Here is a 14,366-nt window from a genome sequence, read left to right as displayed (position 1 = left end):
GTAGTGGGTGAATGTGATCTCTAATGGATACACTTTTTTGGTCCTACGTGAGCAAATACCGTATGATATTATTTGGCTTTCCATAGGCATGGTAAACATTGGGTCCGTTATACTATACGGACTGGATATTTTGGATTGACTATCATATCATATCACTATATCATATTAGGAGTTTTTGTGACTGTTTAAGGACGTCAAGTTTATCATCAGGTAGGCTTGTGCCTCTCCTTTTATATGTGTATTAGATATGACGGTACTAGCATATACACGTCAAACTGTTACATTTGTTTTCTTTTTTGTCTCTTTTTTCCCTTCCCCTCTATGATCTTGTTAATGATCACTTATATAGATTTGGGAGCATGATATCGACGCTTAAAACAAAGAGGAGATCACTGTGTTATAGCACTACAATTGCTATTAGTTGCGAGAGACTTATGAATGGTATGTTTCTTTGATATTTAAATTTGTCTACATTTCTCATCGTCTCTTATTTATGACTTTTCAATGTATAAGTTGGTATTAGGACATTTGTTGTCCATCTTTGTCATCTCTATATGGATGTTTTGATTATCTGCATTTGTACGCTTTGCAAGCAAGGGGGCTGGATTTACTTTGCTTGCATTACTATATCTTTATTCATCTAATCATGAATTGGAATATTTCATTTTGTTTTTTTATATGTTTTGCTGAAACCCTCATACTGTTGAATGTAGTGCTAAGTAGGGGGACATGCATATGTCTCGGCACAGGCACATATCTGTGGAAGTTACATGGTTTTTGACAACTGAATACTTTGTGGTTATATGTCCGGTATGGTCTTACACATGTCTGTTTTTATGCATTTGATTGGGTCATATGGACCATGTTCAATGTGGTATTGTCAGTGATCTATTTATGTATCTACATGTACTATATAAGTGTTATGTGGTTGTTATTGTATTGTATTTTATATGTAAGTTTTATATGTATTTTTATATGTCTTATATATGTTTTAACCTTACAGCCCTGAAGAAGTTCTGATTTGCATAACGAAACGCATCGGCTGTGGCTTAACCATTAAGAAAAATAACAAGCATTTACAATGCAATAGGTCTCGCAGCATTAAAGTTTGAGTTATTGGCATTGTGTATGACAATGCGTTGCATAAAATGTTTAGCAAACTTTGAATTGGTGAGCAGTTAGAGTGTGTGCAAGAGTATGCTGTTGCTCACAGCTATTATTATTCACACAGCTCTGATGATGCACCTCACGCACGGGGCTGACGCAGTTATTATTCCCACAGCTCTGATGATGCACCTCAGACACGGGCTCACAGCTGTTATTATTCACACAGCTCTGATGATGCACCTGAGCACGGGGTTGACGCAGTTATTATTCACACAGCTCTGATGATGCACCTCAGCACTGGGCTGACGCAGTTATTATTCACACAGCTCTGATGATGCACCTCAGCACGGGGCTGCCGGCAGTTATTATTCACACAGCTCTGATGATGCACCTCAGGCACGGGGCTCACAGCTATTATTATTCACACAGCTGTTATGATGCACCTCAGGCACGGGGCTGATGCAGTTATTATTCACACAGCTCTGATGATGCACCTCAGCACGGGGCTCACAGCTGTTATTATTCACACAGCTCTGATGATGCACCTCAGGCACAGGGCTGACACAGTTATTATTCACACAGCTCTGATGATGCACCTCAGGCACGGGGCTCACAGCTGTTATTATTCACACAGCTCTGATGATGCACCTCACGCACGGGCTCACAGCTGTTATTATTCACACAGCTCTGATGATGCACCTCAGGCACGGGGCTATCCAGGCTGTGCAGGTTTACCTGATAAAGAGCCCCATAGCACGTACAAAAGCTTAAGCCAGGTTTGACTAAAGGCACATAAATAAAAAAAATGCCATTGTTAACTCATGATTAGAACCTTGAATGGGAAACTACAAGTACCAGAACGCTCATTACTGGTGGGTAAAAATACTATAAAGTCGCAGTGGTCTACACGAGTGGCTGGCTAATAAATCTTAGTTTGCAAGTACAGAGTAAACAAAAAAGTGCCCTCAAGTTAGTAGAAGAGCTGAGTGAGTTCAAACACCACCCGATTATCCAAAGTTTTTAAAATAGTTTAATAAACATGAGGGTGCTAAAATCTGAACATAAGTGCCTAAGAAAATGCAAAATGTTAAAAAGGCTGGGGGGGCAGTCCTTGCCACAAACAATGCGTCATGAGGCCCCTGCAAATATACTTCATAGGACAAGCCTCCTCCAGTGAAGCACAAACCGTTACCGACCAACCAGCGCCTCGAGTCCCTGCGGCACTGTGGCCCAGCACAAAATATCGGCAACAAAAATCTGACTCGTCTCACGTGAAAGGCCGATTATTAGTATTTTTATTTTTTTTTAAAACCTTTATTGTAGCATTCAATATAAAGACAAGCATGGGCCTACAACCGCAGGGGCCGGCCGCTAAACACAATTAAGACCCCTTATATCACAGTACGACACAGCTCACCAGCCGACAACCCTGAGGTCCGGCAGCGATTCAGGATAGAGCTTGTATTAGAATGCACAACTGAGTCCCAGGATGAGACAGAGGTTCCATTTTATATTATTTAAGAAAGGATCAGGTGCCATACAATCAAACAGAAAAATACGGGGGACAGGGCAAGAAACAGGATATGCACGTAAGAACCGCTATAATGGAACATTGGCGCCAAAGCATATGGATCGATGCAAACGACAATACAATATGCATTCAATGTTGAGCGCCAGTTCTCAGGGCCTGCCCACCCGGGAATCAGGATATCATAAAAAGCAGAAGCACTGAATACAAGTACACAATAAGAATCCGAATGATTCACAAGCTATACTGATCCTTTAAGGAGGAGAAAAGGAAGGAAAGAAAAAGGCCATAGAAATAAAAAAAAAAGGCAAAATAAAAAAAACCTTTCCAACCACCCCCCCTGCACCCCTGCAAATGGCTACAGCCTAACCCCACTAGCAGCGTGCCTGTCGCCCCTAATAACTAAAACCCTAAAAGTAGGGGAAAAAAAGTGGAGGAGGGCTTATCCGTTTGGGCTCCCAGCCCCTTTAGTCCCCCCGCCAGAACCAGACACCCCTATCACTAAATGACCAACATATGACAACACTTATAGAAAAAAATTAGGGGGTACCGTAATACACCGCCCAGCTTTTTAGGTCAAACAGTTGCAGGTCGAACACCTGCAAAAGCCACTCCAACCCGTCTCGACCTAGTTGATCTTAACCTTGGCCCTTCCGAATCAGCACACAAACCCCCCCCAGCGAGACCCAAAGGCACACAAAGGAGTAATAGAGGAGAAGGAAGTCATCAAGAATCAATCTATGGCGACTTGTAGGCAGTGAGTCCACAAGAACTTCAGACGCAGAATAACTCTCCCTCCTAGATGAACAGTCCCAACGTATCTTGCCCAGGAGTCGTAAAGTCACCAAGAAAGGAGAAGACGACCACAAAATGAATGGAAAGTCAAGAACAAAAGTCTCCGGGAGGGGAATGCCTTTCGATACCTCCAAAGTCGATAGTGGTGGAAGGTTCGGCAATACACTGACGACCTCGGGAACACCTTCCTCCAGGGCACCATCCGATGGTATCAATACTTGCTTCCTCACGGGGTTCTCGCAAGGAGTCAAAATGGCCATGGTTTGAATGGCTGCAGATTGCTGTTCCAACAGTAAGTCTGGGTCCGGTTCCACCAGGAGCATCTCAGATAGGCGCGTGTCCAATTTGCACAATAAGACATCCACATGTGAATGAAACGCCCTAATTTCTGCCAATATTGACCTCAGCGATGGCTCAAGCACCATGCGATCCATAATCTCACACCCGACACCAATCACAATCACCTCCCCGGGTGAATCTGGCATCCTCAGGGAGGACAAACAGGATCACGAACGTGCAAATGCGGAGGGTGACCAGTCTTTATTCGCAGCCACGGTCCACCCGGTTAAGGCCGCAGGCCAGAGACCCCGACCCACCGAACCCCGGCGGGCCCAAGACCGGGTCCGCGGGACGGGGACCCCCACCCGCAGCCAACAGCAAGCAAAGTCACTCCTCCATCGATGCTGAGCAATAGAAACGGTCGGCGCCAAATTCGGGCTTAAAAAGCCTCCACTCCGATTGACCGGACCCAGCCTGGGTCTCCCGGCCAATGTTGTTGCACTGCAGCCCGGCTGTGAAAGTACTCTATGCCCCGGCTTCACTGCTGGAGTAGGCCACATTCTTCAACTCGATGTAACTCCGTCAAACTAGCCGATAAAAGTTCCCGGATTTCACCATCAGAGTGCGGAACAGTTCATGTACACAGAGGCTAGGTGTAAAATCAGGATAATGTACAGGATATTTGCGGCGGGATACGGAGGTCGGCAGAGCCGGGAGCCTAAGCAGCCATCTCGTTTGCTGACATAGCTCCTCCGAAAGGCCGATTATTAAACAAGAAAATAACTATTTGATTGCGGAGAAACAACTCTCTGGAGATAAACAAACCAGTCCGCAGTTTCTTGGAGGCCGCGTAAAATGAAACGGGAGAAGCGGAGATTAAAGTGTGACCACGTGCCACGCCACCTGAGCAGAATTAAAAACTCAATCACTTTTTTTCATCCACGTGTACTTGTTAAAGACCTACACCAGCGTATCAAGATATAACAAAAAAAATAGTGGTAACTAGTGGCGCGTGCGCACAGAGGAGCGCACCACAGAGGAGCGGGGGGGAGGGAGCACGGCAGCGAGGCTAACATGGAGTGACGGGCGCCGCCGCGCTGTGATTGGCCAGCGCCCGCCCGGAAGAAGAAGGGACGTCCTCCCGCGGCCCGGGGCTCCCGTGGAGTGTGGAGAGCCCGGGGCCGCCAGCTGAAAGGAGACACAGCTTTGCGGGGCTCCCATGTACTGGAGGGAGTCCCGGCAGAGGAACCAGCAAGCATTGTTGGACAGTGGAGGGGGCGCGAAGCACATTGTCGGTGCCTGCCCCCACCGCGAGAGCCACAGACATCCTGCCGCCATCAGAGGAGCCCCCCCTTGCAGCCGGTGAGTGTTTAAAGGCGGGGGGGGGGGAAACAGGCGCTCGCATTGTCTCCCGGGGGCCCACTAACTAATCGGAGAGGTGCGACGGAGGCGGTGAGGCTGTTTAGGCGGGAGGGCACGATCACGCCCGTGCTGAGATAGACAGGAGATGTTGAACGCGCGCGCGACCTGATCGGATTACGGGAGGCGGCGCGTGCACATCTCTTGTCGCTCCCTGTACCTCCTTGAAAGCAAAAACGATTACAATAGAGTCTTGCAGCAACGATTGCTTCGCGATCGGTTCGCAGGTGCGAGACTTAAAAAGCACTTAAAGAAAGAATTACATCTATTTCTTCAATATGGACTCAATATGATATGATTTGATTTCATATGTTTGGAAGGTGGTGCAGCTCCGAAATAAGAGAAACATAAAATGTATCCTTATTTGATAAGGGTGGTGTCCTTGGACAGAGGGCGCCTTTTAAGTTGGCACACAGAACTATCTTCGTGTTTGGTTAATTTCTGGTTCTCTTTCTGAGGTTGGTGCTTATGGAAGGCAAATTGGTCCACTGTCCAGTTTGTGTGTATCACTCACAGCACCTGCCTGCAGGGGCATATATGTACCCTCTTTAGCGGGCTTGTGTCTGGCACCTTCACTGTGAAACAAGAAGCGGCTTGGAAGCAGACAATCTGTGCTTCACTAAATGTGCTGCCACAGGGCCACACGAGTTCAGAGCTGACCTTGGGGCAGCACATTCATCATATTAGGGTACACTATTCTGGTCTCTGCTAGGCCCAACTTGGGAAAGGTGTGCCGTGGTGAAAACAGGGACAGTCTGCCTCATTTATATATATTACAGGCCCAAAGATGGTGAGCTTCTCTGTAAGGTAAGTGGGGGTGCTGGTTAGGATGACTTAGTTAATGATTTAACTGGTTTTGAAGATGATGGTGGCAAGCTAGGGGAGTCATCAAGATGGGGTTATTGTTATCATCTTTTCTTCCAGCCCTGGATGAGATGTGCTGCGGCATGTATGCCCTAAAGCGGTGTCAGTTTGAAGTCTGGGTGGCTCTGCGGAATGGTATTACCACAATCCATATGTCAGAGCACATGGGCTTGAACAGCAGTGTGACGTCACTTGGTGGAAGAAACTTTTGCTTTCTTTAGAAGAAAAAGCTGGCACAAGGCAGTCTTCGGTTTTTTGTGTTTTTCTTTTTTTTTGTTTTTTGAAATATGTTCCTTCGTGGTGAGGTTTGTGTCCCTGGCGAATGAATCCAAGTGACTTGTCATTCAGTGAAAGTTGGTGTTTAAAGCGGTTAGGGTTCGTGTCAATGAGCCAGGTTACACTATTTCTGGGTTGTTCTCTGCAAACAACAGGAATTGCTTGTGTTAAGCTTCAGCAGGTGCTGGTCATCCAGGTCTGGTTGAGTTGAAGGCAGGGTTTGAGGTGTTGATGTCTGAAGCAGAGGACATTTTGTACACGAGTGATGGGAGGCTGTACTCAAGTGAAAGGCACTTTATGCTTTATATAGTGTCAGTGCTTTGGAGGATGAGAGGGGATTTGTGAGAATGAAGTTGGACCAGTTGCAGAATGCCAACTACTGCGGCTTTGAAGAGCATGGTGGGGCACACTCTGCCTTTAATCCATGCAAGGTCAGTAAGAGTGCCATTTTATAAGTAGGGTGCTCTCTCTCTACTTGGTGTTTCTTACCCTTCTGCTCGAACAGATGTAGGGGCACTTGTGTTGAGTCTAGCAATGTAAATCATGGGGTCCCCAAATCTAGAACCCCACCATCAGCATAAGAGAGGGGGCATGGTTACTCTGTTGACTAGGTGTGGTTATGTAAATACAGGTTTTGTAGTATTCCCACTGCCTCAAACTAACTAATCCTCCAGCAGTAACCTGCCTCCTGCTCCTTGTTGTGTTTTGGATCCCCCACCTCAACTAGGGTACATTGTTAAAGTTAAAATGAGCAGTGGGTACCGGGGGAAGGGTGGTGGAGGGGGTGGTATATAGATTTGGCGGGGGGGGGCTTTATTCTGCCCGGGTGAGGACTTTTCTCTATCCCATAGGCCCCCTCCTCCCTTCTTACCTCCCTCGCTCCTCTTTGTGAAGAAGCCATACTCGCCAAGGGTTCCAGCTCTTAGTCAGGAACATGCGTGATAGAGAGCAGGGAGGGAAAGTGTTACTCTAGTGGGATTGGGAGGGGGGGAGCTCTTCCTCAGGCTTTCACACCGTCCTGTATTTCGGACCGCTCCTTCAGGGCCTTCCTGATATCCCCCAGTAGGAGTAAAATGCTCAGTAGGTGGGCGGGAGGGCTGAGGCTAGTGTTGTGTGGCAGAGCAGAGGGGGTAATACATGTTGGGAAGGGGTGAGCACTATTCTCTTAAACCATTGTGCCTTTTTTCTCGTCCCCCCCAACCCCTCCAGGCTCGCACTCCCTCCTGTATTTCTTCTCTTCCCTCTCGAGGCCCCTCCCCGGGGTCCCCCAGTTCTCCTCCGTGGGGTACCTGGATGACGTCCCCATTGCCGTTTACACCAGTGAGAGCCTCAGAGAGGAGCCTCGGGCCCCCTGGATGGAGAGGATCACCACCGAGGACCCCCAGTACTGGGAGAGGAACACGGAGATCCTTCGAGAATGGGAGCAGCAGTTCAAGGGCGCTGTGAGGAACATGATGGGGCGACTCAACCAGACCAGGGGTAAGTGACATCGGGAGAGTGGCGACCAGACTGGGGGTGAGTAAAGAGGGATCTACAGGAGGGGTGTAAGTAATACAGTGGTGATGGGGGATCCAGACCAGGGGTGAGTGACACTGGTAGAGGTAGTGAGGGGAGAGGAGAGACACTCGGGGGGGTGCACAAGGATGTACCAGACTGGGGTGAGTGACTGTTAGAACTGGCTATTTCTGGTAGGCTAAGGCTGACGCCAAAGCCAGGCAGAAACCACCATTCTAGTCAGGGCAAGGGAGTGACACGCCAAGATAACCCCTGCTCTCCCCCTTGGTAGCTTGGCACGTGCAGTTAGGCTAAACTCGGAGGCAATGTGTAAAGCATTTGCGCCAGCACACAACAGCAACAACATACTAGGCACACCACAAAAGGAACTCCACACAAGGTTATATGAAAATTTCTTTTGTATTGTCAAAACACATCAGATAGAAATCACACATGTACATTGTGCCAACTGGCACGGGCAATATTCATAAGGGATTATTTACAGGACAGGGCCACATGGGCCACTGTCAGAATCAACACTCTTAGAAATAGAAATACTGTCAGAAATTAGAACAAAAGGATAAAAAATCACTGTAGCACAAAATAACAGTTATAAATCACAACCAGTAACTACTGGTAAAGGTAGGTACACACTACGCAATACTAATAACCATAGGCCTAGATCACGCATGGACACAAAACCTCTTTAGTATAAACTATACTAGGCAAAACACAACCACCTAAGGATAAAATACATTTAGGGGTAGAAGCAAGAACACATTACACATGATGCATCAAACATTCAGAGGTGTAGGGAAGGAAAAACACATGATGCATAAAACATACATTCAGCGGTGTAATAACAAGGCACATGATGCATCAAAAACACATTCAGAGGTGCAGGGAAAGAAAAACACATGAGGCATCAACCAACACATTCAGAGGTGTAAAATCAAGGAGGACACATGATGCATTAAAAACATTCAGAGGTGCCAGAAAAGAAAACACAACTCAATAGCGCAAAAACCCATGATGCCTAAACATTCAGAGATGCAAGGAAAAACCACACAATTGCGCAAAACCTTACATAAGCCACCACCTGGCCTTGTTGGGGCTAGGACGCCCTGTAGTCCAAAAGTCAGGGGCCTAAACGGTGCAGGTGCCCACTACTTGCTGGACACCTGGGAACATCCCGAAACCTAAACGGTGCAGCTGCCCACTAATTGCTGGGCAGCTGGGAGTCAAAACTGCGGCAGTGCTCTCACTAGCCCTCAGGGACCCAAAACTGCGCCAACTGGGAACCTTCTTGAACTGCGCACGTTGGAGCCACACAGGCTCTGGACATCACACATGTCCCAAACGTTGGAGCCACACAGGCTCTAAAACAAATAGGCCCCATGGAGCCCTCAGGCTCTGAAAACAACGGTGCCCCCTAGAGCCTTACTGGGCTCTAAACATAACACTTGCAGGCTGGAGGGGGCGGGCACCGGCAATGTGCCCTGGCGCCCCCTCTAACTAAAAATGGCCCCCAGAGCCTTCTTAGGGCTCTACAACAACCACGTGGACAGGGAGCCTTGGGGCTCTTAACAGAGAAATGCCCCACAAGCCTCTCTGGGGGCTCCCTGAAGCAACTAAGCCCTTCTAATCAATAAAGGCATGGGCCTCTCGGGCCCCCTAAATCATAAGGTGCCCCCTTGTTGGAGCCCTAGCGGCTCTTAAACAAATTTGTGCCCACGTTGGAGTCCCACTCGGGGGGACTCAAGAAATAATGACAAAATGCCCACAAGAGCCTATCCAGGCTCTCAACACCAAATGCGGCTGTGGTCCCGGAGGGGAGAGGGCGGGCACCGACAGCGTGTCCCGACGCCCTCCTCCCTTCACTCGCTCTCCCGGCCCCCACTCACCGGCTGACTGCGACTGCTGCTCTCCTCAGCGGCTGCGCACCATGCTTCGCCTGGTCCCCCATCTCGGGACCGGGACTTGGGGTGGAGCGGCAAGGCTCCAGGTCACTTTTTCCTCCGGGGCTCCCTCCTGGTCATGGGAGCCCCGCGACATTCGGCGCTTGTTCTTGGCATCCCCGGGGCTCTCCCCAGCTCACGGTAGCCCCGGGCGGCCATCACTCCTCCCTCCTCTGGTGCCGGCGGCGGGCGCGAGACTCCTCTCCCAAAACCGGAAGTCCCGCCCGCCGCCATGCAAAACATCGCCTGAATTCCGGCTCTAAGGGCCGCCAATGGCAGCGCGGCCCTGGCCAGGGAGGCGGGCGCAGCGCCGCCATATCGATCTCCAGGCCAGCGGCGGTGAAACACGAGGGGTGGGCACCCTCCCCATAAATATGGAAATGAAAGCGCAACTAAGCGCTTGGGGGGCAAAGTAAAGCGCTCACAGCGCTGTAAGCAAAAATAAAGCGCTCTCAAGCGCTAAAGACAAAATAAAGCGCTTCCTGCCCATAATAAAGCGCTGCGGGGCTGCTCAAGGTCCTGGCATCATTAACAGCCAGCAAAAAGAAGTCCCAGCAGTCCTGGAAGAATAAAGATGGAGCAAAACAGCTCCCTGCAAAGATGAGTCCTCCAGCATCTAGGAAAGTCCATCAGGTGTCCAGGGGCTGGGCAGGGCCCAGGGATTCCCCTGGGCCCAAGCAGCAGCACACCCCTGGTAAGATTCAAGTCCAAAAACAAGAACATTTTGGAAGGGGACACAGCCCCTTCTTATACAGAGAAAAGTCTCTGAAGTCTTTGTGCAAGTGGGCCCTGAACCCGGTCTAAACCAGTTCTTGGGTGTTGCTGGAGCCCTTGGGCTTCCTGGCTTCCTTCTTTCTTTCAGTATCAGGGACAGAGGTGACAGTCACCCAGCGGGGAGGTGGAGCCAGCATTGTGGCAGGCAGGCACAGCCTCATTCACTCCCAGGTGCTATCTCCTCCCAACTCCCTGGTAGCAGATGCAGCCTTTCATCCACGGGCTGACTCAGACAACCTCCTGGGGGCTCCCCAGCCCCTGTCATCCTCAAACCAGACAGTCAATCCACAAGCAGGCCCAGGCACTCCTGGGCCAGGCTCACCAGCCAATCACACGCCAGCCACAGACTACACAAATATGCCAACTTCTAAAAGTGGCGCTTCTAGACTAGACACAATCATGCCGCATACACCATTACGCAGCATTCAATCTCACGAGTTCGCACATATCAAACTCGACCCTGCACTCCCCACACATCAGGAACTACCATGGGCATACATATTCCCCATTCATTCCTATGGGAGGGCAGGTCACTCACCACACATACACAGAGAGCTCACGCACTTTACACTGTACCACAGTGAAAAAGTGTGCAAAGGCCTAAAACCACCATCCCCAGGTTCCAGAAACAGGCTAGGAAAAAGCTAAAAGTTTAGGGGTGAACCTGCCAAAAAGGGCCAGGTCCAACAGTGACCATTGTGGTGGGATCATGGGGACGAGACCTGGGGTGGGTGACACAGGGTAAATACAGAACAAGACTGGGGTGAATCTGGTGGGGTGGGGGAGTTGAGTTAGTGACACCAGACTGCAGTGAGGAAAATGGGATAGGGTATACACCATATTGTGGGGTCTGTTTACTGAACCTGATGGGGAGGTGGAATGACACTGAAGGTGGGGGAACGGCACCAGTGTGTGGTGTGGTAGTGATGCCATCATAGGGGGAATGACTGTGAAGTGTGGAGAACCAGGCGGAGGGTGAGTGAAACACAGAGGAAGGGGAGATGACAGGAGGGGACAGGTCCACCTACTAGAGACACTGAGTGAACATGGAAGGGAGAGTGAACTGCATTATCCAGGAGTGAACCTTACAGGGGTGAGGAACCCGCCGGGGATGAATGACATTGGGGGTGGAAGTTTTCCTCAGTCTATGTGGAAAGAGGGTGACAGGAAGATTGTGAGTGATTGGGGATAAGTGGAGAGGACAAGGAGGAGAGGTTGAAAAACAGACAAAGGTGGCAATGATGAGGTCCGTGAAAGGGTGGTGTTTTGGGTATAAATGAATGGGGGGAGCAGTCGTATATGCGAGTCGGAGAAGGACAAACTAAAGCTCCCCTCCCTCTACCCCAAAGACGGCCCTTGCTCAGATAGCGCCCTAGGCAGAAAGAAGATTTGGCAACCTGGTTGCAGCTCGTGAATAAAATGAGGCAGCATGGGCCCCATTTTGTGTTCACAGTTCAGTCACACATCAAAGCAGTGACTGGCCTCTGACCACAAACTGCTTGGCACTTGTGCCAAATATTCAGATCCACTCACAGCGGAAGCTTGATCACGCTAGTGCCAAGCTGTTGGTGATGCGAATTGTGGCAGGAGGTGATAGTGAGATGTGGGATGGAATGGGGATTGGTGGGATGTACAATGGCACCTGAGGCAAGTAAATAAGGAATACAAGCCGTTTAGTCTGCATCACTGGTGTCTAGAGATGCTGCTGTCTGCATGACCTTAATATAGACCGATCCTGCGCCCCCCTGAAGATGGTGCCCTGGGCCTGTGCCCAACTTGCCAATGCTAAATGCCCTGTACCACCTCATGGTGTGGGTGCCACATGCTCCTTCAGACCCTCACTTTGCCTGTGCTTCCTCGTGGGGGTGTCCCCTACCATTCTTGGGCCCTCACTTAACTACTCTCACACTCTGTCTCCCTCCTGGTGGTGTCAGACCGTCACTGACTCTCATAAGGTGCTCCCTCTACCCCGCTGCCCCCTGCCACCGCTACTTCTCTCTTTGGGGCCTCTCTCTGATCAGCTCCTACTTCAGGCCATCACTTTGCCCCACTCTCAACTCTTACCTTCAGGGGCCTCACTCCGCTCAGCCTCCCTTACCCCCACCCCAGATCTTCATTTTCCCTCAAGTTGGTCTCTGCTCCATTTCTCCCGGACACTCGCTCTGCTTCTTCAGATCCTTGCTCTCCCCTTCACCCTCCCTCCCTTTCAGGGCTTCACACACCCACTATGCATGGGCGTGCGCTCCGGTGGTGACAGCTCAGTCAGTGGGTGTCCTGGCGCCCCTCACTGCCTATCTGAAGGTGTTGGTTCTCATTTCTTTGCACACTCAGCTCCTCACTCTCCTGCACCCCCCCCCCCACACCTTTTTCAGGTCTCCACATGTTCCAGCGGATGTCTGGCTGTGAGCTCCGGGAGGACGGTTCCATCGGGAGATTTACTCAATACGCCTTCGATGGTCATGACTACATCAGCTTAGACCGGGACAAAATGACCTTCACGGCGGCCATGGATGTGGCCAGGACCACACAGGACCGATGGAACTCGGAGAGGAGCATCGCCCAGATTTTTAAGTACTACTTGGAGGAGTTATGCATTGAGTACCTGAAGAAACACCTGAATATTGGGAAGAAGAGTCTGCAGAGAGGTGGGTTATGGGTATTTATGTAGTGCTTCCTACACAACACACCAGGCACTCAAGTGCTTATGCTGACAGGTAACTTTCTACTTCTTGGAGCTCATGGTGAAGGGGGGGACAGCATTGCACTCGAGGAGCTGTGGTTTGTGTGTGCAGTCCAGCCTATAACAGTTTAATCCCTCAACAAGCTCACGTTCTTATTTCTGCCGCCCCCCCCACAACCACCAGGGGTGATAGAAGTGGTGTATGGCAGGGTTGGATTGGGATTAAAAATCAGCCCAGACACGCTAAAATAAGTGGCCCACATTTGCACATTGCCTTTCCGCAAAACCCTGCTTTGGTGACATTTTGTAAAAAAAAGGGGGGGGTGTAAAAATAAATCCACAGATTAGGATACCGGCTCCATGGCCATTGCCCAAGTATTCGCGTTTCCAATCGACCCTGGTGTATGGGTGTAGTGTTACACTGTGTGGGGTCTTTGGTACCCCTGTGTAATATTTGTTCTCTGACCTTCTCACCTCCCAAGGTCATACTCCTGCTTTGTGTCCCCCCCCCCCCGGCAGTGATTGAAAAGTGGGGGTGGGGGTGAAGCAGTATTACAGAAGAGGGCTTGTGGTTTGTTTCAGTAGTTGACTGTTTATTGTTCGATTACTTAAAATCATGACCATTTAAAAACAAACAAAAAATACGTTTCGTCTTAATGCAACAAAAAATTAAAGTTTTTTAACAAATTACAATAGTATGTATAAATTATTATTATTTTCGCACAAGAAGCAGCTAAAATATGTTTAAATATGTAATGACATTGTTGGCGAGTGTAAAACCCGCCCCCAACTTTCAGTAAAACATACAAGTGCTCTACCAGTAAGAGTCTTGGAATTAAATAGGGGATGGGGGGGTTCCAGACCAGTCATTAAATTGAAGATTGTGGCGATGGTTCCTGCAAACCTACGGAGTTAAGTTTCTTGCAATTTGGAAAACAAATTTTGCGAACTTAACATTTAGCATTGTGTTGTTGGGGTTCATTGCTGATATAATGGCTTGCCGGCATAATCGAACGCCGTGCTTAATCCATTCACCTCGCAACAACCGCCTTCTATCCTTGAGAAATGCTGGGCAAACACACACCACATGCTCAATTGATTCCGTGTAATGACCACAGCCCTACAATTAGTGTCCTCATTTGAACGACGCCATGCAGGCAAGTGTTTTAAAAATGGCCATTCGCCCATCCTC

The 14,366-nt window shown here is 49.3% G+C and overlaps 1 protein-coding gene across 1 annotated transcript in view; it reads left to right on the top strand.

Moving 5' to 3' along the window:
* The window catches only part of LOC144752899 (class I histocompatibility antigen, Gogo-OKO alpha chain-like), a 341,555-nt gene that overhangs the window by 72,844 nt on the left and 254,345 nt on the right, over nt 1–14,366 (top strand). The window contains exons 2-3 of the mRNA XM_078640725.1: nt 7,478–7,747; nt 12,867–13,139. Coding sequence (XP_078496851.1) covers nt 7,478–7,747; nt 12,867–13,139 — 543 coding nt within the window. The remainder of the gene's footprint in view (nt 1–7,477; nt 7,748–12,866; nt 13,140–14,366) is intronic.

This window comes from Lissotriton helveticus, chromosome 5_1 (assembly GCF_964261635.1).
Source record: "Lissotriton helveticus chromosome 5_1, aLisHel1.1, whole genome shotgun sequence".
NCBI classification, from domain to species: Eukaryota; Metazoa; Chordata; class Amphibia; order Caudata; family Salamandridae; genus Lissotriton; species Lissotriton helveticus.
This window is presented reverse-complemented; position numbering and strand designations above follow the sequence as displayed.